Source organism: Syngnathus acus, chromosome 6, assembly GCF_901709675.1.
Source record: "Syngnathus acus chromosome 6, fSynAcu1.2, whole genome shotgun sequence".
Classification (NCBI taxonomy): Eukaryota; Metazoa; Chordata; class Actinopteri; order Syngnathiformes; family Syngnathidae; genus Syngnathus; species Syngnathus acus.
The window spans coordinates 15,962,361-15,988,021 of record NC_051092.1 but is presented as its reverse complement, the minus strand read 5'-3'; the positions used below and the strand labels follow the sequence as shown (position 1 = coordinate 15,988,021).

Here is a 25,661-nt window from a genome sequence, read left to right as displayed (position 1 = left end):
TGTTGGTAAAAATGAGGGAGAATAGTCTTCATGTTAGCCTGGTTGAAGTCCCCAGCAATGATGAAAACACCCTCTGTGTGCGTGGATTGCAGCTCACCGATTGTCCGATAGAGAACACTCATGGCCTCTTTAGTATTAGCGCTAGGAGGCACATACACAGCCGTGATGCTGACAACAGTAAACTCCCTGGGCAGGTAGAAGGGTCTGCAGTTAACAGTCAAAAGCTCGATGTCCGAAGAGCAGAAGCTGGCGACAGATCTAGCATTTTTGCACCAGTTGTTGTTGATGTAGACACACAGCCCACCTCCTCGGGATTTACTGCTTAGTTCGCTGTTTCTGTCGGCGCGGAATGTAGCGAGCCCCTCCAGGCTAACGGCGTTGTCCGGTATTGATGAGTTCAGCCATGTCTCCGTCAGGATGAGAGCGCAGCAGTTTCTAATCTCCCTCTTTGAAGAGAGTTCCAGTTGTAGATGGTCCATTTTATTATCCAGTGAGCGGACGTTGGAGAGGAAGATGGATGGAAGCGGCGGTTTGTAGGGGTTAGCTTTTAGCTTAACCGTTAGCCCACCTCGACAGCCGCGCTTCCGCCGCCGGTCACACCACCCACGCTTACTCCTCCTCCGGCGTGTGCTGCCCGGCGAGCCCGCTGCATCGTGAGCTTCTGGGGCTAGTGCCCGAAGCACTCCGAGGCTACGTAAACAGACTAGGGTAGTTGTGGCTACGAGTCCAAAAACACTTGATGACCGTACCTCCAGCAGGCGCATGGCGATCATATACTAACCTACTGGATGGATAGACTAAACTTTGTGTTGTTTGTAGTGTCCTAGGCGGCATATTTTGTGAAAATGCTCGTCGGTTGTCGAGAGCGGTGGCAGCCGCAGCCGACTGGGGCGCCGCCATCTTCAGAGCTAGCTTTTTGTATCCTTCCCCGAAACCATGACGTTGAACAATCTTTGTTTTCAGGTCATTTGTCAGTTGTTTTGAGGCTTCCATGTTACCACTCTTCAGAGAAGATGCAAAGAGGAGAACAACTTGCAACTGGCCACCTTAAATACCCTGAACTGGAGATGTTTTGTCAACAAGAATGGTCAAAAATACCTTCAACCAGAATTGAGACTCTCATTGGAAGCTATAGGAAGAGTTCAGAGGCTGTTATTTCTGCAAAAGGAGGATCTACTAGATATTGATGTCATTTTTCTGTTGGGGTGCCCAAATGTATGCACCTGCTTACTTTTGTTTAAGTAATGATTGCACACTTTCTGTAAATACTTCATTTCACTTCTCAAATACCACTGTGTTTGTCTGCTATATGATATATTCAACTGAAATTGCTGATCCGAACAACCAATGATTCATAAAGGAAAATCTTGAAAATGATTAGGGGTGCCCAAACGTTTGCATATATCATGACTTCAGAACATGATTTATTTTTGTTCAGAATGGATGAGTGGGAATGCCCAGGGAGACATGGATACACAAATGTCCAGTCATTGACTTATTTTCTGGTGGGATAGGACGAAATACATTTCTGTTCTGGTGCGCCCCGTAGACTGGCACGATATCCTAGCGATGACTCTGATAGCAAAAAAAACTGAATGGACTAATATTCGTCAAGAAAATGGATAAAAATTACTTGAAACTAATTTCATGGTTACAGAAAAAGAAGCTCCTCTCAAAGAAATCAAAGTGCAAGGAATGTGGATGGGGAATGACGATTAGAAGGCACAACAGCCAAGACCACTTTCAGTGGTAAGTCATGTCCATGGTTTTTGTTTTAATAATTATTATCGTTGTTGTTATTTAACTGCATAGCCTTTATTTGCAATGTTATCCACCTATTGGTGCATAATATCTAGCTAGGCCTCGGTCTACATTTGGTCTGGAGGTGGTCTGTTGAAAGTGTATGCTACCCCATATAGAATGCAATTCCTAAATTAGCCTATAATAGAGCCTATAGCCTAGCATGATCAGTTTTTATCCATCATTTGCAATGCATTACAAATGTATGTTTTTTTTAAATGTATTTTTTTATAATGACTTAGTGTTCTCCTCTACTACTCCAGGGCTGTGGACTCGGACTCGGGGACTCGACCGGTCGGACTCGGTCATATTTGCGGACTTGGACTCGTGCTGATTTTGACCGGAGTCACCGAGTCCGACAATAAAAAAAAATACGTTCAATTTTATTTCATCATGCTGCTGAGAATGCGCGTAGGAATACTGTCCACAGCCCTGCTTACGATCAAGTTTGAAAAATAAATGACAGCATGAGCGCCGCCGGCTGTGACTACGGGGGCACATTAGGTCCAGAAAGCTGACAAGACGCTTGCCAAAATGCAAGAAAAAAAATGCACAGCTAAACGAATATATGACGGATGAACACAGGACGTTTTTAACAGAGGTTAAATAGTTTGTTTTTTTGTTTGAACGCTATGGCAAGCCATTCTGCCTGATATGTCGGACGTACATTGGCGCATTTAAAAGCTTCCATGGTCAGCGCCATCTTCAGCTCACTTCATGCCAATATCGATAAGGACTTTGCAAAAGGGACTGAATTTCGCAAGCACAAGTTTGGAGACTTTGAAAAGTCAGGCAGAAAAATAGGTACAGTTTTTCAAAAAAATTACGAAGCAGAGACTGTCACACTTGCATTGTTTCAACTGGCTTGGAACATTGCACGGGCTAAAAAGCCATACAATGAAGTGGAGTTCGTTAAAATATGCCTCAGTGACGTTATTGAATTTTATTTTCATCATGCTGCTGAGAATGCGCGTAGGAATACTGTCCACAGCCCTGCTTGCTTGTTATGAAGACAAATTTAGTTGTTGCGTGCGCGCCTGCGTGCGTGCACGTACAAGACCCACAATGCCCCGCGCGCAGCCAAGAGGAAGAACCCGGGAGTAGGCGAGAGAACAATGTTTTGCCTCTAGATTTGGGGGGGAAACGGAGCGTAAGTTACGATCAATGCGGCCACGTGAGTTGCACTTAGGCTAATGTTTACATTATGTACCAATGTCAGGACGATTATGTCACCCAGCTTATATCATTGATGGTTTGATAGTGTGGGGTCGTCACTAATTATTTGTGTTTAGATAAATGTCTGAGCTATATGGTGTATTAATGATTAAAACTTGAAAGTATCTGTTTATTGTATCGTTTATATGTTTAATAAAGACAAAGCCAATCACAAAACTGTTGTAATTATTTAGATTTGATCTAATTAGCTTGAATAAAGACTAAGCAGTCACATGAATTAACAGAAAAAATGGACAGCCGGACTCGGACTCGTGGTCAAGAGGCCGGACTCGGACTCGGTGCAAAAATCCGACCGAGTCCACAGCCCTGCTTTGTACAAATGCTGTGCTTGAATGCTTGATTTGTGTTTTGTGAGACTATTGTTTAACTATTCATATGTCTGTGGTGAAACTGAAGACAAATTTCCACATTGTGGACAATAAAGTATTTGTGTTCGTAAATTCGCACAACCTAAAGCTGGGAAAACTCAGACACAGGGAGCATGCACACTGAGCAATTTCATCTAGAGAGCCTTATAAAGACAGCTTTTAAATCTGAAATTATACTCTCACCCAACACTCTTAAAATGTCTACCCAAGACAGGGGTATTGTGGCTTTGAGATTAACAAAGGCTACTGTAGGCTAAGACACTATCAAAAAGTTATTTCACTACACTGAAGGAATGGGGTCGAAATAAAAAAGTCCTGCCGAGCTACAAAAACAGATGCTCAAACCTCATTGAATAAAGTACATAAGCAGACAAGTACGTATATAACTCTATTGTAGCGTTAACAAAGTACCAGGAAAGATGTGGGTTTGGTAAACGGCTCTTTATTTAACAAAACAAGAGTTCAACGAGCCAACAACTACTGAACTGTAACGATAAAAACATATACAAGTTGCTACACGAAATAAAATATATCAAATAACTATAACATAAATAGCGGCGTGGACTTCCATCCCCCGAGGTGGCACTTCCAGCCACGGAGGTGGCTGGGACCTCCGTAGAGTTGGACCGGGCGTGTGTAGGAGCAGTGTCCGAGCCCCATCCACCGTCCCCGGACAGCCAGCTGCCGAGCGCCGGCCCCCGACTTCCAGCCATGGAGGTGGAAGAGAGCTCCGTAGAATAGGACCGGGCGTGCGTAAAAGCCATAATAGTTTTTCAAACCTTCTGTGTCACTCCAAATCATTAAATTCTTCAAACTCTTCATCCTCCGTGTCACATACAAACAAAGCCGCTAATGATGCCGATAGTACGTGGGGACCTTCGCCATCTTCGTCATCCCGTGATCGAATCCTTTGTCCTTTATGTAAACAACCGCCGCGCCGCTGACGTCACTTGCAGTTCGAATCACAGTAATAGATAGATAGATCTTTATTGTCATTGTCACACATGTACAACGAAATTTAAAAAGTGCCAACCGATCAGCGCATGAAATAAAAAAATAAATAGAATAAAAGATAAAAAAAATACAAGCTAAAAACCCACAGAAGAACATACACAGACACAATCATTTACGTTTAGCGGCATTCAATGTGACCATCGCTGTAGGGTAAAAACTGTTGGCGAATCTGCTAGTCCTTGACCTAATTGATCTATAGCGTCTGCCTGACGGCAACAGTTCGAATCCCTTGCTACATCGCGGTTCGTTTATTGCGGTTTCACTTTTTTTATTTTTTTATTTTGAAAGAATTCACATATAAGTCGCTCCTCAGTATAAGTCGCCCTCCCACCCAAACTATAAAAAAAATTGACTTATTGTCCAAAAAATACGGTAATGATTGCACACTTTCTGTAAATCCTATAAACTTCATTTTACTTCTCAAATATGTATCACTGTGTTTGTTTGCTATATGATATATTTAACTGAAATTGCTGATCCGAACAACCAATGATTTATAAGGAAAAATCTTTAAAATGATCCGGGGTGCCTAAACTTTTGCATACGACCGTAATATTTTTGCATAGTTATCCTTTTGATTAAAGTGTAATTATGTTAACAACAGGCCCGAGATTGTTTCATTTTTTGTTCCTAGGAGCAGAAACCACTGTGATTAGAGTGAGTTACACAGTTTGAAGTAAGCTGTTGTATGTGAGAAAGTGTCCTCACCTTAGATTAAGGGATGCAAAAAGCTGTTGTATATAAGAAAGTGTTCTCACTTGAGATAAAAGGATGCAAAAGGTTTTGCAAATACTTAATAAACATAAAGTTAAAGTCCCAATGATCATCACACACACATCTGGGTGTGGTGAAATTTGTCCTCTGCATTTAACCCATCCCTGATTTTGATCCATCCCCTGGGGGAGAGGGGAGCAGTTGAGCAGCATTAGTGCCGCACTTGGGAATCATTTGGTGATCTAACCCCCCAATTCCAACCCTTAATGCTGAGTGCCAAGCAGGGAGGCAATGGGTCCCATTTTTATAGTCTTTGGTATGACCTGGCCGGGGTTTGAACCCACAACCTTCCAGTCTCAGGGCGGACACTCTACCACGAGGCCACTGAGCTTGTCTAATAACACCATTTACTTAGAAATACTGTACAAACTATTTACAAATAATACTTTCAATGTTTTACAAACATTAACAGAGTATGTCTTACTCATTTACAAACATTTATAAATGTGTTGTCAATAATTTGATCATTATTTAGTAAATCTACACTCATGCCTTATAACGGTCCCTTAATAATTTGTTACTCATGTTTTACTAATGATTAAAAACTTACATGATATAATATAAACAGACAATATCTTACTCATTTACAAACATTTGTTACTTTCATTAGTTAATTGTTTATGATGTTTTGTTAATGCTTCATAAGTATACTAATGTTTTACTAATGATTAACAACTTACTCAATATAATATTAACAGACAATATCTTACTCATCTACAAACATTCGTAAATGTTATGGTCATCATTAGTTCATTGTTTATAAAGTGTTGTTAATGCTTTATAGGCAAACATTATTGTAAAGTGTTACCTCTTAAATTTAGTGGGCCGGGGCTTTTAGCTCAGCAGTTCCACCCCCCTCTCTCTCTCTCTCTCTCTCTCTCTCTCTCTCTCTCTCTCTCTCTCTCTCTCTCTCTCTCTCTCTCGCTCTCTCTCTCCCTCCCCAACACTGATTTCATTGGCATCACCTTTTTACGTTATATTTTGTACTCATGCAATGTGAGCTGGTATTTGTCATGTTTAGATTTCTTTACATTACGACTAATTATTTCAACATTTTAGAAATCAGATTTATCTATAGGCTTTACAGCAAGGATTATCAACCAGTGGTCAGCGGCCCTCTAGTTGTCCCTCGCGGTACTGCAAGTGGTCGCGAAATTGGAAATTGACAATAGTTGTAACATTTTTAAAAATAAAATCTATTTATTAATTAGACTTGATTTATTTTCCAGCTAATTTTGTGACTCATTTACCCATCCAAATTATGTCAAATTTACCTGAGATTCCCAAAATAGACATACAGATGCAAATAAATAGTCTGTATTGGTATATCCTCCTTCAGTGCAAAATAAAACAATATTCCACTAAAGCATTGGTCCCCAATCTGCTTGTTGGTTATAATGGTGGTCCCAGTTGTAAACCCCTGCTTTATAGTAATTTCTGAAATCATTCTATTTCATACTGCATAGTTTGATTAATCTTTCCTTCAACTTTTCCCACAGTTGTTCAGGCTACATTGAGAGTCCATGAGAAGAGTATCGCAACAATGCAGCCAATTTTAATTTCAACAGGGACTGTGACCGCCCATAAACCCAAAAAGACACAGAAAAGAAGAATGTCCCTTTTGACTTGTTGATGCAGCTCCACTATCTTTTTGCAACTGAATACACTCAATACACAGTGGCTCTGGTTGACAACAGAGGCCTCTCTGCAGGGTATCCTCACTATTGTTGGTTTTCATTAAAAACGATTTACCGTAATTTTTAGACTACAAGCCGCACCGGACTATAAATCGCACCAGCTAAATTTCGGGAATATTTTAGTTTTTTTTTTCTTATATAAGCCACACCGGACTATAAACCGCACGTGCGCACGGGTTATTTACAAAGAAAGACGGTACACAGAAAGCCTTTTTAAAGTTTTAATAACTCAGTGTCCGATTGGAATAGCGTTAGATATCCTTCGCCACACACTTTCTCAGTCTCTCTTTCGTCGTTGCTTTTATGCATTTCTTCTAGCATTTTCCTTGATGATGGTCTGTTCATGCTAATTTTATTCATGCACAAAGCGCTAAGTTACATTAAATTAGCGTGCGATACATATAGCTCCAGAGTAGACGTGACTGGGAAATAAAGAAAAGGGTGACGCAATACAATGTCATCAACATCGACTGCCTTTAACTTAAAAGCGGCAACATATGCATTTCTTTTGTCGCCCATAATGACAGTTTGTGTATAAAAGCTTCCTTTCAGTAATGTCCGTCTTGATCTAGTTCTGTCTCTTCTTTGTGTGAATTATACGGCACTATTTGCCTGGTGGATGGACATGCAATCAATACACCACTTTTCTCCCCAGTGACCGTGTCACATATCCCTCCGCCCAGCAAAGCAGTGTCACACAACAGCGGTCCACAGCCTTTTTACGAATGTATAAAAGTGATCAAGTTATCACAAAAATCATGGAAAAAATCCTATATAAGCCGCACTGGACTATAAGCCGCAGGGTTCAAAATTTGAGAAAAAAGTCGCGGTTTATAGTCCGAAATTTACGGTACCGTGTTTTTCCATGCAAACTGCGCCCCCGTGCATAATACGCACCCTAAAAATGGCATGTCGATGCTGGAAAAAAGCCTGTACCCATGTATAATACGCACCCAAATTTTGACTCTTAAGTCCGTAAACGTAAAATTATTTCAGAAAAAAGATCATCTTTGGGAACAACCGGATGTTATTCTGCCGGTCAGTATCACTGCGCATGCGCTAGCAAACTCGATAGCGAAGAAATGTTTCGGATTTGTGTAGGGTACATTGTGACAGCAAACGAGCAGGTGATCGAGCAAGCGTCTGATACGAGAGCATTGTGTTCGTATGGAGCGCGTTTGAAGTGAACAGCAGAGAAAGGAACAAGGCAAAGTGTTGTGAAATAAAATATTACCTGTAATACGCATTTTGTTATTTGCTGATTGAAACTGCTAATTAAACTGTGAATTGAAACTAATAGGTAGAGAACTGAACTCTCGCTCTTTATATAGCTGACGTGTCTTGCGCATCCGTTCTGCACATACTGTCATGGCGGCCTCCGTATGATATCCGGTCTGCGATGGAGATTAAAAAACAAACAATATTTGACAATAACACACCATCAAGGATTGCACCATCGCATCAAACGATGTGTCGTCAATTATGAATTTTACTAAGTGTGTTGGGCAGGATGGCTGAATGCGATGCGCGATTGACAACAAACAAGAAGAAAGGTGTGATTTCAAGTTTTATTTCGAGGGAGATTTTCTTCAAAAATTGTTGTACCCATGCATAATGCGCACCCCAGATTTTAGGACAATAAATTAGTTAAATTTTGCGCATTATGCATGGGAAAACACGGTATATAATATTGGTGCTTTGGGCATGTCTCTAACTCAGAGCACAAAAAATGCTTTACAATAATGGGTGCTGCAGTCCTAAATAAGTCTAAGACTTGTTTTTGTTGTCTTTGATGTCTATACTATAATTAGCCCACATTCTGTTGTGGTGGAGGGCTTTGTGTGTCCCTAGGAGCCAAATTGTCTGAGGTTTTATGCCCCTGGTGGGACACTAATGACAAAAGCGTCCCAGGTGTGGGGCCAGAAAAGGCACGGCTCACATATCCCTTATGGTGAATCTGAATTTGGATTAGGTTTTCTTTACCACGACCCGTCACCGGGGCTCCCCTCTGGAGGTGGCTCGAAGGCGAGCGTCAAGTGCCACTTGCTGACCTCTTCACTGTATCTTGTATCTTCCTCCAAATCGCATTCGTTGTCGTCCTCAGATTACTCGTTTTCCTCTGGCGGGCAAAGAGGGACAAAATCCCCATCCGAGCTTTCCTCCGATTATTCGAAAATGCATCTGAAAAACTGTCCTCCAACTCCTGTTTCATCCCAGATCAATCGGCGCGCTTGCTCTGATTTTCTTGACATCGCTGCACTTGTCAGTGTTAGGAAGTACACTTCGCTGGTCACCTCAGCCTTTTGTAGACTTAGCAATGCCGCGATCCAATAGGAGGTAAAAGGTGGTAAACTAGAAAATGCAATTTCTGGAGAAATTGCGTGTGAAGGCGTAGAAGCTGAATAAATATTTGGAGAATGCTATGTTTAAAGTTGGAACGGGTTGAATCAGTTGAAAAATGTAGAAATTAAAAGGGAAAAACGACATTTTGGAAAATTTGGCGTGAATTTCATGATTGAAAATTTTGAATTTTTGGTAAGTGGGAAGTTGGGGAATAGGTAAGCATAAAATGAACATTTGAAAGTTGGAACGGGTTGAATCGGTTGAAAAATTTAAAAATTAGAAGTGAAAAACTAAATTTTGGAGAATTTGGCGTGAATTTCAAAATTGAAAATTTGGAATTTTTGGTAAGTGGGAAGTTGTGGAATAGGTAGGCAAATGATGAACAGTTGAAAGTTGGACCGGGTTGAATCGGTTGAAAAATGTAGAAATTAGAAGTGAAAAACAAAATTTTGTGTAATTTTGCGGAAATGTTAAACGTGAAAACATAAATATTTTTAATTTTGCAATTTTGGGAATGTTGAAAATCTTCCCCAATGTGATTTGAATGTGCTGAATGATGTGAATTTCGAACTGGAATGACGTAAATGTGAAATGTTGAATGTGCCATTAAGAATGAATGGGGAAAGATCTGCCGTACATTTGCGAATTTTGTGAAAACGGAGAATTTTTGGAATATGTTGTACGTGCACGAAGTTACTTCAACTAATCAAAATCATTAATTGGTCTCTAATGCCATCTAGTGGTTTAGAGGCGAAAACACTCTGAACGATAAATTAGGAAATGATGTGATAAAAGCAGAAAATGCATGAGAATTCATGATGTGTCAAAAACTAGGAATTATAATGGGTCTGTATTGGACAAAAATTGTTATTAATTAACATGGGTAACAAATTTGAATTCTTCCCTGCAATAAGTAGAAATGTCAGCACTACCATTTTGACCGTCTACATCAGGGGTGGCCACATTTTTTACTGTGTCATCGCAAAGAGCCACATGAGCACACATGAACATTCCCCACCCCACACACACACACACACACTCACACGCACAAACGCGCGCGCGCGCGCACACACACACCTCTGCTCAGCCAAATTTATTGTGTGACATTATCATGTCACGCACCAACATGATAATGACAAATTGACTCCTACAGTACTAAAACCACAGACCAAAGACCACATTTTCAACAATGAACATTGTGTGCATTGTCTCACACAGACAAACTCTCAGTTCAACAAATTCCACAAACAAAAACACAAGTTTTTTCACTTACTATGTGTGGTGGGACAGACCATTCGTTTTAGTTTGTTGTTTTCAGGAGACAAGATTTCAATAACGTCACTGAGGCATTTTTTAACAAACTCCACTTCATTGTATGGCTTTTTAGCCCGTGCAATGTTCCAAGCCAGTTGAAACAATGCAAGCGTGACAGTCTCTGAGTGCTTCGTAATTTTTTTGAAAAACTGTACCTATTTTTCTGCCTGACTTTTCAAAGTGTCCAAACTTGTGCTTGCGAAATTCAGTCCCTTATGGAAAGTCCTTATCGATATTGACATGAAGTGAGCTGAAGTGGCGCTGAACATTTGAAGCTTTTAAATGCGCTAATGACGTCCGACATATCAGGCAGAATGGCTTGCCATTGCGTTCAACAAAAAACAACTTTAACTCTGTTAAAAATGTCCTGTGTTCATCCTCATATATTCGCTTAGCTGTGCATTTTTTCCTTGCCATTTTTAGAGCGAAATTGACACTCCTCAAATGGGTTTGTCCCTCCTCCTTTGCGGGATTTCACCTCACGCGCATGCGCGTTTGACCAAAATACCATATTGAACTCAAGCGAAGCAAATACGCACAAAAAATAACAAAATGTTGATATGAACGTAAAAGAGCCGCATGGAACCAGCCAAAGAGCCGGATGCGGCTTGCGAGCCGCGGGTTGGCCACCCCTGGTCTACATGTTTTGAGACTTGAGGGGTAATGTGGAGATCCCTTGTATTTTTTTCAAAGACGGGAAGAAATATGACACGCTTAATAGTGTTTCTAATATAACTTTCATGGATACATTTCGGGCAGAAATATGGTTTGATCATTGTTGCCAATGATCTATATCATGACTGATTTTTTTTCCCTAGGGAACATCAGTCTTGTGATGAAGGATGTGGTGGAGCTCATAAGAGGGAAACACATCAGAGACGAAGTCATCACCACCACCCCGAACAAACGACTTATACTACCCAAGCAAAGAAGCAACACAGAAGCCGTATCAGTCCAAACGAGCAAGCCAGTTCATAAGAAATCACCTTGGACTTTCAAAGACTGCTTTTTATATCATTATTATTTATTCTCTGTTTTATGTACATGAAGTTAAAGTTAAAGTCCCATTGATCATCGTCACACACACATCTGGGTGTGGTGAAATTTGTCCTCTGCATTTAACCCATCCCCATGTGATTTTGATCCATCCCCTGGGGGAGAGAGGAGCAGTGAGCAGCAGCGGTGCCGCGCTCGGGAATCATTTGGTGATCTAACCCCCCAATTCCAACCCTTAATGCTGAGTGCCAAGCAGAGAGGCAATGGGTCCATTTTTATAGTCTTTGGTATGGCCCGGCCGGGGTTTGAACCCACAACCTTCCAGTCTCAGGGCGGACACACTACCACTAGGTCACTGAGCTAAAGTGTGACACAAGTTAAATCTGTTTCTGAATGTTCATAGAAGTCAAATAAATTATAGGTTTGTATTATGCATTTGAACAGATGAAATGAAAGGCATCAGATAGCACACATGGGGATATTGGATATTCTATGGCTCTAGAAACCCATGACAGGCACCAGATGGCAAGGCCTCCCTAATCTTGGTCATGGCGCAGGATGGAAGGGGTACCCAAATTGAGCATCCTAGAAATCACCAGCACCATCTTACCAGCTGCCTTGAGGCAACGTGCCTATTCCTGATGAATGAAACGGGAAAGCATAAGAATAAACATTTAAGATGAGGGAAAATAAAAACTGATTTTGTAATATAGTAGACACTGTACTTATGTTGAAGTTATTAGGAAAAAATAACAGCTACATGAAAATTTGTGCATAAGGATGAACTTCATTCTATAAGTGCAAATAACTTGGCTGTAGTTATTCCAGACAAATCTACATTTTAATAAAAACGGAACACGTTCTGAGGTATCACACCTCTTTCCTCCACCATATTGTGCCTTGTACTGGTAGGACGCTGCTTCCAGTACAAATGTGTCAAAGCAGATTGTAGAGAATCCAGGATGTTGAATGATGAAGTCAGCCCCTCTGGAAAGCTATATCAAGTCTAATAATGTGATCAGGAAAGGCCAGAAGCAAGCTTTTTTTTTTTTTTAACACGCTATCACTAGTTAATTTCTTCAACAGTCTCACTCTCGCTTTCGCTCTCGCTCTCTCTCACTCACATGCGGGCACGTGTGTGTGTAAAACCTCTGACTCGAAAGATCAGTCAGAGCTGCTCACTTCAAAAGAACACATGGTTTTAAAGTTGATGTGTCGAGGTATTAATAAACAGGGCCGGTCGTCACCAAATTAATGTGCATATCTACTCATTCCTCACTTCAGTCTGCAATTGGTGTTTATGCCTGCATGTCTTCACCGTGGACAGCCAGGAAGCAGTGTGCGAGTGTGCGCGTTTTCCCATCCTGTTGGTATATATGGGGCTCTCCGGTGCACTTCCACATTTCTTCATTCTCATATAAATCAGCCACGGAGAGGCTAATCATAATATGTTGAAGTGGTCGTATGTAGGGATGTCCATGTAAATTTTGATGCCAATTGATAGTCGATTTTGGACATTTTAAGCAATAGTCTACAATGACTTCCAGTGGGGGAATTGGGATCGGCTCCTCAAGTGTCTTCCACCAAGACATGAAGGGAGGGGGTTGTGGTCATATTCTTCATTAAAAATGGGCGTCAAAATAGAAAATAATACTTTTAATTTTCCTGAACAAAAAATACATGAACTGGACATGGCCATATTGTTAATTAAAAATGGGGGGTAAAATTGAAAATAACACTTTTCATTTTAATGAACAATAAATATGTAAACTGGGCTAGTGAGTGAAAAATGGACCGTCATCTCTTTTGTGTCTCGTGCCGGTATACAGCTGACATCCAAATTTTGCGATCAGTCTCACATTGAGAGGGTATAATCGATTTGTTTGATGGAAAACACATACTGTAGTATACACCTTGTATGCACATAGTAGAGTAGCATCACACTACACAAATTCTTGTGTGATATATTGAAAGCTAGTTTTATTAATACACTTCTCCAATCACCATCTACAGTTGCGTCTTTCTATTTCCCACCTGTAAAACTAATAATTGTAATCTTGTAATTTTCAGTTTCAGGATGAAGAAGGGATGGGGAAGAGGAGTGTCTTGGATGTGGATCCAGAGGTCCAGGCTATGATGGAGATGACAGGCAAAAAATTACATAGCCAGGGTCTCAGGGAGCCAGATAAGGACCAGAAGTACTAAAGGTCAACTTCCTTGTCACTTTATCTGGGCCCATGGAAGATCGTGTGCTGATGCAAATTTTGTATTCTAATCTACCTTTAAACAGTCATTTCATCTATTCCCAGCCTGTGATTGTAATTTGTGACTGTGTTCTCGTAAACCGGGATAACAATCCTTGGCAGTATCTAAATTGCTTAAATGTAAGTGGATGTAGTACCAGATGAATATAGTTAGTCTATGTTCACACTGCAGGTATAAATGCCTGAAGGTCACATGCAGCAATTTGATACGGTGCAATTTATTACTGGTGTCTTAATTGCATGTCAGTGATTTACTTATGTTGTCTTTTCTTCCGTGTGGCTTGGCAGAAGTGTGCACTGTATCCGACTGAACATTTTTCACAGTGTGAATGCAGCCTACTGTGCATTTTACATGTAGGCAGCAGGCACATTCTAACATTTCAAAACCATTTTGTAGATGGGTAATTCTCCAAAAGTGTGGCAAAATTGCATATTCAAATGCTGACGCACGTCTAGAGTCATTGTTTTCTTCCCTTCACAATCAATCATCGAATTTCACTGCATATAATATTGCGGACCCTGCTGAGAACAACTTGACTGAGGTTTGTGTTGTCATTTGTGTGCAAATGTATTTGGAGTGGTCAAAAATAGCCAATGTCATAACACCTTTGACCCTTAAAACGAATCAACTTCAAATCAAGTTTATTGATCTAGCCCTTAATCACCAAAACATCTCAAAGGCTTCACATGCCCACAGTTGACAAATATTCTCCACATCCACTTACCTTAACCCCCTGGAGGGCAAGGGAAAACTCAAAAACCCCAAATTGGGCAAAAATGAGAAACCTTGAGAAGGGACCACAGATGGGAAGATCCCTCTTCCAAATGATCAAGCTGCAATGGCTGCAGAGTGGGCAACACTTAACACAATATGAAACAATACAAAATAAGGTAATGTACAGGACTGTCTCAGAAAATTAGAATATTGTGATAAAGTTCTTTATTTTCTGTAATACAATTCAAAAATCAAAAATGTCATAAATTCTGGATTCATTACAAATCAACTGAAATATTGCAAGCCTTTTATTATTTTAATATTGCTGATTATGGCATACAGCTTAAGAAAACTCAAATATCCTATCTCAAAATATTAGAATATCATGAAAAAGTATACCGTAATTATCGGACTAAAAGTGGCTCCGGAATATAGGTCGCATTGGCCATAAAATGCACAATAACGTGAAAAAAAACATATATAAGTCGCTCCGGAGCATAAGTCGCATTTTAGGGGGAAATTTATTCGACAAAATCCAACACCAAGAACAGACATGAACGAGCAATAACAGGCTAAACGATAGGTATGCTAACGTGACATAAACACAAACGAAGAGCTGAGAACGGGCCTGACGTAACATTCAGAGTTATTAAAAAAAAAACTATTACATAAATAACACGTTTATAAAACCATCTGTGTCACTCCAATTCATTAAATCCATCGATCGTCCTTTGTCAACAATGGGTGCGCTTGCAATTGAAAATATTACACAGGCCCATATAACGATATATAAATTAGATATCAAATAACTATTATATAAGCAATCATATTATCAAACCATCTGTGTCACTCCAAATCATTAAATCCATCGATCAAATTCCTCGTCCTTTGTCAACAACGCCGCGTGTGCGCCCTGACGTCAGCCTCGTTGTTATTCCACAGATCTACTATATAACTATATTGTAGCGTTAACAAAGTACAAGGAAAGACGTGGGTTTGGTAAACGGCTCTTTATTTAACAAAACAAGAGTTCAACGAGCCAACAACTACTGAACTGTAACGATGAAAACATATACAAGTTGCTACACGAAATAAAATATATCAAATAACTATAACATACAGTGCCTTACTCGGTGGAGCACTGGGTAGCACGTCCGCCTCACAGTTAGGTGGGTGCGGGTTCGATTCCACCTCCGGCCTTCCCTGTGTGGAGTTTGCATGTTCTCCCCGGGCTCGCGTGGGTTTTCTCCGGGCACTCCGGTTTCCTCCCACATCCCAAAAACATGCTTGGTAGGCCGATTGAAGACTCCAAATTGTCCCTAGGTGTGAGTGCGAGTGCAAATGGTTGTTTGTCTCAGTGTGCCCTGCGATTGGCTGGCAACCGGTTCAGGGTGTCCCCCGCCTACTGCCCGATGACGGCTGGGATAGGCTCCAGCACGCTCGCGACCCCCGTGGGGACTAAGCGGTTCAGAAAATGGATGGATGGATAACTATTATATAAGCAATAATATTATCAAACCATCTGTGCACTTTAAATCATTAAATCCATCGATCAAATTCCTCGTCCTTTATCAACAACGCCGCGCGTGCGCCCTGACGTCAGCCCTGACGTCAGCCTCGTCGTTATTCCACAGATCTAGTATATAACTAGATTGTAGCGTTAACAAAGTACAAGGAAAGATGTGGGTTTGGTAAACGGCTCTTTATTTAACAAAACAAACTTCCAGGCGTGTGGCGGCGTGGACTTCCAGCCACGGAAGTGGAAAAGAGATCCATAGAATAGGACCGGGTGTGCGTAAAAGCCATGACCGAGCCCCATCCACCGTCCCCGGACAGCCACCCGGCCGAGCGCCGGCCCTCGGCTTCCATCCACGGAGGTGAAAGAGAGCTCCGTAGAGTAGGACCGGGCGTGCGTAAAAGGCATGTCCGAGCCCCATCCACTGTCCCCGGACAGCCACCCGGCCGAGCGCCGGCCCCCGACTTCTATCCACGGAGGTGAAAGAGAGCTCCGTAGAGTAGGACCGGGCGTGCGTAAAAGCCATAATAGTTTTTCAAACCTTCTGTGTCACTCCAAATCCTTAAATCCTTCAAACTCTTCGTACTCCGTGTCACTTAGAAACAAAGCCGCTAATGATGCCGGTAGTACGTGGGGCCCTTCGTCATCTTCGTCATCCCGTGATCAATCTTTGTCCTTTTTGTAAACAACCACCGCGCCACGCCGCGTCGCGCTGCTGACGTCACTTGAAACTCAAATTACAGTAATCCCTTGCTACATCGCAGTTCGTTTATCGCGGTTTCACTTTTTTTTTTTTTTTCTGAAGATTTTTGAAAAAAAAACACATAAGTCGCTCCTTTTTATAAGTCGCCCCCCCACCCAAACTATGAAAAAAAACGCGACTTATAGTCCGAAAATTACGGTACTAGTAGGGTATTCAATTAATCACTTGAATGGTCTGATTAACTCGAAACACCTGCAAGGGTTTCCTGAGCCTTGAAAACCACTCAGCTTGGTTCAGTAAACTAAATGACAAGTATGGGGAAGACTGCTGATCTGACTGCTGTCCAGAAGACCATCATTGACCTCCTCCATCAGGAGGGTAACTGTCAGGCTTCGAAACGTGGAAATGGGGCAGGGAGACCAAGTGCAGCTTGGACCAGGGTTAGAGAGTTAAACAATGCGCTTAACTTTGATGTCTATTGTTATGCAAATGAGGCAGGTGGATGCACTACCCCATGATACCGCTAGGGGCGTTGCAGGTGTTTTCGTTGTTATGTAAATGTTGCAGGTGTCTTCGTTGTTATGTAAAGATGCAGGTGTCTTCGTTGTTATGTAAAGATGCAGGTGTATGTCTATTGTTTTGTAAATGTTGTAGGGTGGGTGCAGTGTCACCATGATACCGCTAGGGGGCGCTATCTTGGTGTTACGGTGAGGGGGGGGCATGTACAGGTGTGTTTTTAAGGGGTGAGGGGTGGGCCTACTGCTGGTATAGAGTTAAACAATGCGCTTAACTTTGATGTCTATTGTTATGCAAATGAGGCAGGTGGATGCACTACCCCCATGATACCGCTAGGGGGGCGTTGCAGGTGTTTTCGTTGTTATGTAAATGTTGCAGGTGTCTTCGTTGTTATGTAAAGATGCAGGTGTCTTCGTTGTTATGTAAAGATGCAGGTGTATGTCTATTGTTTGTAAATGTTGTAGGGTGGGTGCAGTGTCACCATGATACCGCTAGGGGGCGCTATCTTGGTGTTACGGTGAGGGGGGGGCATGTACAGGTGTGTTTTTAAGGGGTGAGGGGTGGGCCTACTGCTGGTATATTTAAGGTGGGGTTATTTGGGAAGACACGCCAGCACATGAGCTCTGATCAGAGAGTGCACAAAAAGTTGGAGAGCGTCAAGAATTGTTTGTCATCTATGTCAGCAAATAGTTATATCTGCATGATATTACATTCACATTACATCATGTTTTATATGATAATCTTAGTGTATTATTATTATTATTATTATTATTATTATTATACTAGTATAAATAGTAGCATGACTTGCCTTTAACCATCTCCATATCGACAGATGTGGTTTTTTTTTTTTTTTTTTTTTTTTTTTTTTTTTTTTTGCAAATGACGTAGAGGGTGCAATGTCACCAAGATAACACCAGGGGGGTGTTGTAAGGTGTTTTGGTGGGGGGCGTGTCCAGGTGTTTTTTTTTTTTTTTTTTTTTTTTTTTTTGCAAATGACGTAGGGAGTGCAATGTCACCAAGATAACGCTAGGGGGCGCTGTAAGGTGCTTTGGTGAGGGGGGCGTGTCCAGGTGTTTTTTGTTTTTTTTTGCAAATGACGTAGGGGGGTGCAATGTCACCAAGATAACGCTAGGGGGCTCTGTAAGGTGCTTTGGTGAGGGGGTGTGTCCAGTTTTTTTTTTTTTTTTTTTTTTTGCAAATGACGTAGGGGGTGCAATGTCACCAAGATAACGCTAGGGGGCTCTGTAAGGTGCTTTGGTGAGGGGGTGTGTCCAGTTTTTTCTAAAATCGCTGTAAACCCTGGAAAACGGCAAGTTTCAAAACTCTGTTTAAATAACCTGTGGGGAAAACTAGCCCAGCGTGAGAACATGACAAGCACAAAGATTGTGACAAAATCTGAGGAATTTTTTGAACTTCTGTTTTCGGGTCTGTACGATGTGAAATTCTTCCACTTTATCAGCGAAAAGCTTTCGATTGTACAGTATTGTTTCAACATAAACAATGAGATACCCGCCTCAAAAACATCAAACGTGGCAGCTGCTTGTTTCACAACCGCGTATGCACGTCTAAAAATGTACAGCTATTTAGAAATTTTACAGACGCGCGTTCTTTACACAGACACAGACAGTCTCGTGTACACGGTGAAACCTGGCGAAAGTGCCCTCCCGCTAGGGGATTATCTGGGCGATTTGACAGATGAGCTTTCGAATGACAGCATTTCAGAATTTGTCTCAGCAGGGCCTAAAACATACGCTTACAGGACAAGAGCGACCGGCCTCACAGTCATGAAGGTGAAAGGGATCACGCAGACTCACGAAAGCGGTCAGAGTATCAATCTCGATAGCATGCTCGACATGGTTCAGGGGTACATCGACACAGCAGGTGCAATCTCAGATGTGCTTTACGCACCCCAACATGGCATTGTTCGCGATAAGAGGGGGTTTCATCTCAGAAACACATCATTTTCCAAAAGGCTTCGTGTGGTTTACGACAAAAGAAGATTGCTCGTTCAAGGTCGCACTGAACCATTTGGTTATTGATCTCCCTCCATACATACAGATGTGTGTGGAAAATGGCTTTTAACCAGATTGAATTTGACCCTAGATTAGAACTTCCTTTTTCCTCTATAATAGCAGGGCCGTCAGGTTGTGGTAAAACATTCTTTGTCAGAACCGTTTTAGAAAATCCTGAACATGTTATGAGAAAAAAACCTGATAATATTGTCTGGGTTTATACTGCCTACCAACCAATGTACGATGAGCTCAAAAACATGAATAAAGACATCGTTTTCATCAAGGGGCTGCCTGAATCTTTTGATGACGAGAAGCTGTTCCCTCCGCAGCAGCACCACCTACTGATTCTGGACGACATCATCTTCCAAGCTTCGGATAATCCGGAAGTGGTCCGCATATTCACACAATATAGACATCATAAAAATTTAAGCGTTATAATGCTAACACAGAATGTATTCCATCAAGGGAAATTCAGCCGTACTATTAGTTTAAACAGTAATTATTTGATTCTGTTCAAAAACCCCCGTGATAAATTGCAAGTGAATGTTTTAGCGAATCAGATCTGCCCCAGCAACCGGAAGTTTTTTTTGGAATCTTTCGAAGATGCAACGAAAGAGCCGCACGGGTATTTACTGATAGATCTGACGCCGTCATGCCCAGAACAATATAGACTACGTACAGGTGTACTACATAGTCAGTGGCCTGTGGTTTATATACCCAAACAATAAAACGATGACAAAGCTTTTAAAAAGAAATGCGTCGTTACTCAAGTCTTTGTTTACATCCAAACCGGCCAAACGTAAGCATTTACTTCGCAGAGGTCCGAATAGTTTAGTGAGAGCATTGTGTGAGATTGCTCTGAATCTTTTAAAAGGACATCTACCCTTAAAATCAAAACTCTATAAAAAACTAAAAAAGCAGAAGAAAAATATCCGCTTTCTGGCTAATAAGAAAAATACTCTGAAGAAGAAAAGAGCTGTGTTAGTTCAGAAAGGTGGTTTCATATTGCCTTTATTAGCGGCATTCGCACCTGTTCTGGGGAGTGTTATTAGTGGTTTTATGAACAAATAATAAAATGAGTTTGAAAACGGCGCAGAAAATGTTCCTGATCTCCCCTTACCAGCTCGAGAGGCTCCATAAGCCAGCCCCCACCATTCGTGACAGAGCTGAGTATCTTTGGATGAGGAGATGAAACAGGTTTGGATAATAAAATTTAAATCAATATGAAAAGATCAAAATTTATCAAACCCTGCTGCAGCGTTATCTGGGGTGATCAAACAAAAGATTCTGAGCAGATTCCTATTACGATTCGTAATGAAGAGACGGGCGTTGAAGAGGAAAGGAAAACGGCTCAAAAAGTGCCGGATGAAGATTGGGTTGATATTTTGGATACGATAGGTCCACGTTATCGCCGCAACGCCTCCTATGTGCTGAAAAAATTATCGGCGGAAGATGTAAGGTGGACGCCACGAAGCGAATTTATTTTTAGAGGGAAAACTGTCAGGGGCTCGCACATGAGCGATTTGATAAAACATTTAATTGTGACCGGTAAGAAACTAGCAGCTCAACCGGCTGGCTGGACAGAATTTCTGCGTACATTAGCACAGCTAATCTACCTGAATCAACCATTTCCAACCCCTCTGCTCGTGCTGATTTCAAACGTTTGAAATACGCTAGGGATGAAGATGATGATGATGATGATGTTTCTCATGCAAAATATGTAAGCGTTAAAAAAAAGGAAAAACAGATCGCCGGTAGTAAAATGGGTTAGTTATTAAAAAATGTTAGATACGTTAATGTTGTTACTGAAAAAACTAATGACTCTGTAACTCTCTTTAACAATGTTTATTGAATAAAAGAGATTTTACAAAACATTAACACGGTTTCAGACAATGACATTCTTTAAATTTATGTAATGAACAAGATATTTGACCGCCGCGCATCCTATCAGGTCTCCGACAATTCTTGACAAAATCGGTAACCATGACGTCGTTATGCAGAGGATCGGTAGCTATAATGCGTTATACCTCACTGTAGCTCAACCCCCACCCTCGTTGTGACAGGTAGTAGACGCAATGTTGACCACAGGTGTCATTCATTCGTGTTGCAGTTGCCCATTATGATATTCGATACGCTTAGAATGCTTCTTCAGAAATCTGTATATACTTGACGGGTAATAAGGACTGTCCGGCGGCAGACCAAAAGGATCAAAGAATGTGGCCAAACCATCAGATTCTAAAGTCAAAGCGAGCCAATGCTCCCCGGGGAGATGTCGAGGATGTGTATTGACAATATAATGTCTGGGGGGCGTGTCTTTGACGTCAGCTAACTCGTCTGACGCTAAAACCACCTCCAAACAGGCGCCCTTTGCGTCCGAGTCATAATCAAATCCAATTCACGGCCGTTCATAGTGTCAATAATAGTCCATCAATACTTCCCTCTTGGCATTAATCTCAATAAGAGAATCATAGACAGCGTAAACGATAAGCGTGGCTGTATGTGGGAGGGGCGTACGGAATCGCAAATCTAATCTTAAAACACCATTATTCACGGGGGACAAAGCACCGGAATCATCTGCTTGACTTAAATTGAAGACAAAAAGTGAATAACCTTGACTAAAATCTTGTTGATCGATACAGAGCGGTAAATCTTTTAAAAAGCGACCCGTAGCTGTGTACAGATTATGAAATTCACGTGTATATAATCCAGCTTCGAAATTGGGTTGAAAAGCTTTAGCTGGTATCTGGCGACCTTCGTGGCTAAGCGCCAAATACTCAATGTTATGATGTAAAAAGTTAAAGGGGTTTAAATCTCGTCGTCCCATAAAACTGTTATGATTCACCATAGCTAGTACAATTGTTTAGGAATATGTCCGAGGAAGAGGTTATCTTGGTGACAAATCCGTGAGTTTTGAGGGATAGAAAAGTCTTTATATTGACTCTACTTAGTGGGTACAAAGCGTTACCTTTATGTAAAGCGGCTTCATGACCAATAGAGACAGCCGGGGAGACTGAAACTTTTTTCACGTAAAGTGAAGCTCCTAATATCTTGAGACACGAGTCGCTGTCTGGAGCGCTCATGAGGCAAAAATCATCCGGAGCTCTAGTTAACTTTAGCCGTAGATCCACATTATTCAATAGATGGCGTTCGGAAAAGAAAATATCTCCGTGTAGCGGTCCTGTGACGTGGAACTCACGTGATCCTCCCATCAGCTGTGCACGGCGGGCCAGGCCTTCGTTGACATTAGGACCGTCAAAAACAACAGAGTCCATGCGCCCCCTAGTGTCTTTGGCAAACATTCCTGCTGTGAACTGGGATTCCAATGAATCGTGTGAAAAGTTTAACAGTAGCTCAATGATGGATCTATATGCATGCGTTGCACTAGACTGTGATATTAATCTTCCCCCCATTGAGATATCTAATTGACTAAAAATTGTGTTTATCGGGAAAATCACAATCCCGACTTGTTCTTGCGGCGGCAAATTAGACCCATCTCGACGTGTTATTTTAAACGCAGGTGTAATAGAGTGTCAGATAAATCTAAATATTTTGAACCATCCCCGGGTATAAAGAATTCAATTGGCCCTGGTCCACAATGGCCGACAACGGTTAGGAATTCGACATAAGAACTATCTTCGATAGATAGTTGTGTTACGGACAAGAAAACAAATCGAGGCTTGGATAATACACACTCTTGCGATTTAAAATGTAGAAGGGCCATTTTAAGAGAAAATATCTGCCTTCCGCCTCCTTCGTCTTTTCTTAACTGATCTGAGATCAGCAGAGCGTTTTCTTCTTTTAACTGTCTTTTTCCTACGCCCCCCAGGATGCAAACCCCTGCGTGATAAAACTGCAAGGCCGGAACCTTCTTGAGCTGTAGTTGTTTTGCGTTGAATTCTTTCTATGACACGCCCGGCTACATCCGTTGCTATGTTTTTAGCAGCGGATTGAAGGTGTGGCTTCGCCAGGTTAAAGCCGCTTTTGAACATAGGCATCACGAAACGGAAGAGTTTTGCAAAAATAGACCCTAGGCCACGCCCATATTGAACGGGGCTCCCCTGAAACCCTTGAAACGCTCCTCCCACTTGCGTTTCGTAATAATCCACAAATCTATACATATCGGGATGTGTGGATGATGTCATCATTGTTTTTATTATCTCGATCTAAAATGCAAAATGAGGATAACTTTCCCGTATTCAAATTCCACAGGGGTGTTCTGGTCTGTTCGGAGACAAACTGTAATGGTCTCGATATGACTTCTGCACACGTTTAAATAGTACACAGGATTAAAAGTCTTATTTATAACATCTCCGTATTTTCCCATAACGGGGAGAGTGCGAAGCATCGGTGCGTAAGCGTCACCTATAGTTTGATGTTGAACAATATCTGTATAAACGAATACAAAATATAAACCGGCTCTTTTATCAGCCGGATGTTGTCCATAGACGCCTTCCGGTCGGAGCTGGAGCCAATGTTCCGGGTTCATTCCAACAATATACGCTAGAGGGCTCTTGAACATAATTCTCAAACTTTCTTCGCCTGTAAACAGATATCTGCGCATATGTTGGTCAAATTGAATGTCAATCTGTTCTCGTACTGGTTTTAGTTAATAGAGTTCGGATTTCAGAAGCTAACGACTCATGATCGTTGTAAAACGCCTCCTCGAATTTTCAGCGTATGCCGAACCTCAGGATCAACCTCTCGAGACGTATGTTTGAGGTAAAAATTCCGAACACCCTCTCGATTTTTCTGCATATGCTTAATTTCCGAATCATCTTCTAAAAAACCATCGAGGGAGTTTGTGGTTTCAGATGTTTGAAGTAGAAGTCCCGTTTTTTTCTCAGGAACGTCAGAAATTGAGTTGATGTATGAAATTTCACATAAGCCGACCTCCCATGAGCCTTTTAAATCGATATGTTGCGCTAATTCCACTTTAAATTCTGAAAGCGTGTTCTCAGGGAAGATGTGCATGCTAGCATTTGAGGCTAGTGTTGCGTAGAATTCTCTGTGGACATCACCCATGTTGAAATTTCACAGAGTGACAGCTTGTCGAGTTTTAAATGTCTTTTACGCTATATGCGGGGACCCAGCTGTCAAATTTGGCTGGCCAGCCAACCCAGTGAACTAGTAACTCCCGTTTGCCTGACACGATGCGTGATTTAAGGATTTTCTGTATACGAAAAATCTTGTTTTTTTTTATTTTTACTTTTTGTAATTCCGCTTCGTAGAAGCTCCCTTCTATAGAAACACCGTCTAAATCCGATATTTTGTATACAGGCGGGACGCGATGAAGACGTTGTGTAATTCTGAATATTTCGTCCGTGAAGCTTTGTAAATAACCCTTCTCAAAGATACCTCTCAATTTAGATAGACGCACTGCATCGCCTGGAGCGAAGCGGAACTTGATTCCTTGTCGGAAGGGGTTATTTGCGTAGAGGTTAGTAAAAGCAATGTCTTTATTATCCATGTTTACGGCATTAGGTGTCATTTTTATACTAGTATGGAAACTGTCATTATAGCTGATAATAAAATCCTGAATTACATCGACATATCGTTGTGTGTTTTTGGCAGTAAAATATCTCCACATTCGTGATTTCAACGTTCTGTGAAAGCGTTCAACCGTTTGCGCCTTTGTGTCAGAAGACGTTGCAAAATGTATAATATTATGCTGTCTCATTAATTTCTGGAAATGTTTGTTAAAAAATTCTTTCCCTTTATCTGTCTGGAGTCGTAAGGGTACCCCGCTAACTGCTAAGACATCTTCAAAGGCCCTGGTCACATGCTGAGCTGATTTGGTCTTCAGAACTCGTACAAAAGCGCGTTTCGAAAACACATCAATTGTGGTCAGTAAATATTTATATCCGTCATTGTAGTGTGCTAGTGATTGCATATCACATAAATCTGCTTGAAATTGTCTCATAGGACCTCGAACAAAAACTTTATTTCTAGGAAAGGTTATTCTGGCTGGTTTGTGTAAAGTATAAGTATCTTGGTCTGCTAGAAACGCTTTCACTTTTTTAATATTAGTGTTTTTACAGTTAACAATCGCTCCTTTGTGTAAACGTGCCTCCCCTCCGTAACTAGCTGGGTTATTAGCTTTATAATAGAGTTTTTGAAGACATCTGTCACCCCCCATTGTTAGATGCAGATTGACGCGTAGCAAAATGTGTCACCGCTAATAAAGCATACAAGTATGTGATTTTTTAATAGAGTAAACACAGAAAATCACTTAGCTGGTCACAGCTAATAAAAGCATACAGGTATGAGATTTTTTAAATAGAATAAACACAGAAAATCACTTTGCTGGTCACAGCTAATAAAAGCATACAGGTATGAGATTTTTTAAATAGAATAAACACAGAAAACAATCACTTTGCTGGTCACATTTGTTTA

General features: G+C 41.3%; 2 protein-coding genes across 6 annotated transcripts in view; one reads left to right on the top strand and one right to left on the bottom strand.

Annotated features, from left to right (window-relative positions):
* meak7 (MTOR associated protein, eak-7 homolog) overlaps positions 1–14,560 on the top strand; it is an 83,010-nt gene extending 68,450 nt beyond the window's left edge. The window contains exon 9 of one of the 5 annotated variants that reach the window (XM_037253582.1): positions 13,613–14,560. In XM_037253582.1, coding sequence (XP_037109477.1) covers positions 13,613–13,747 — 135 coding nt within the window. In that variant the 3' untranslated portion in view covers positions 13,748–14,560. Of the gene's footprint in view, positions 1–6,691; positions 6,917–11,364; positions 11,664–13,612 lie in introns of those variants that run through there. The other 4 variants (XM_037253580.1, XM_037253578.1, XM_037253583.1 and 1 more) reach the window with 4 other exon arrangements.
* Positions 1–25,661, bottom strand: part of adat1 (adenosine deaminase tRNA specific 1) — a 525,603-nt gene that overhangs the window by 385,525 nt on the left and 114,417 nt on the right. The window lies entirely within an intron of this gene.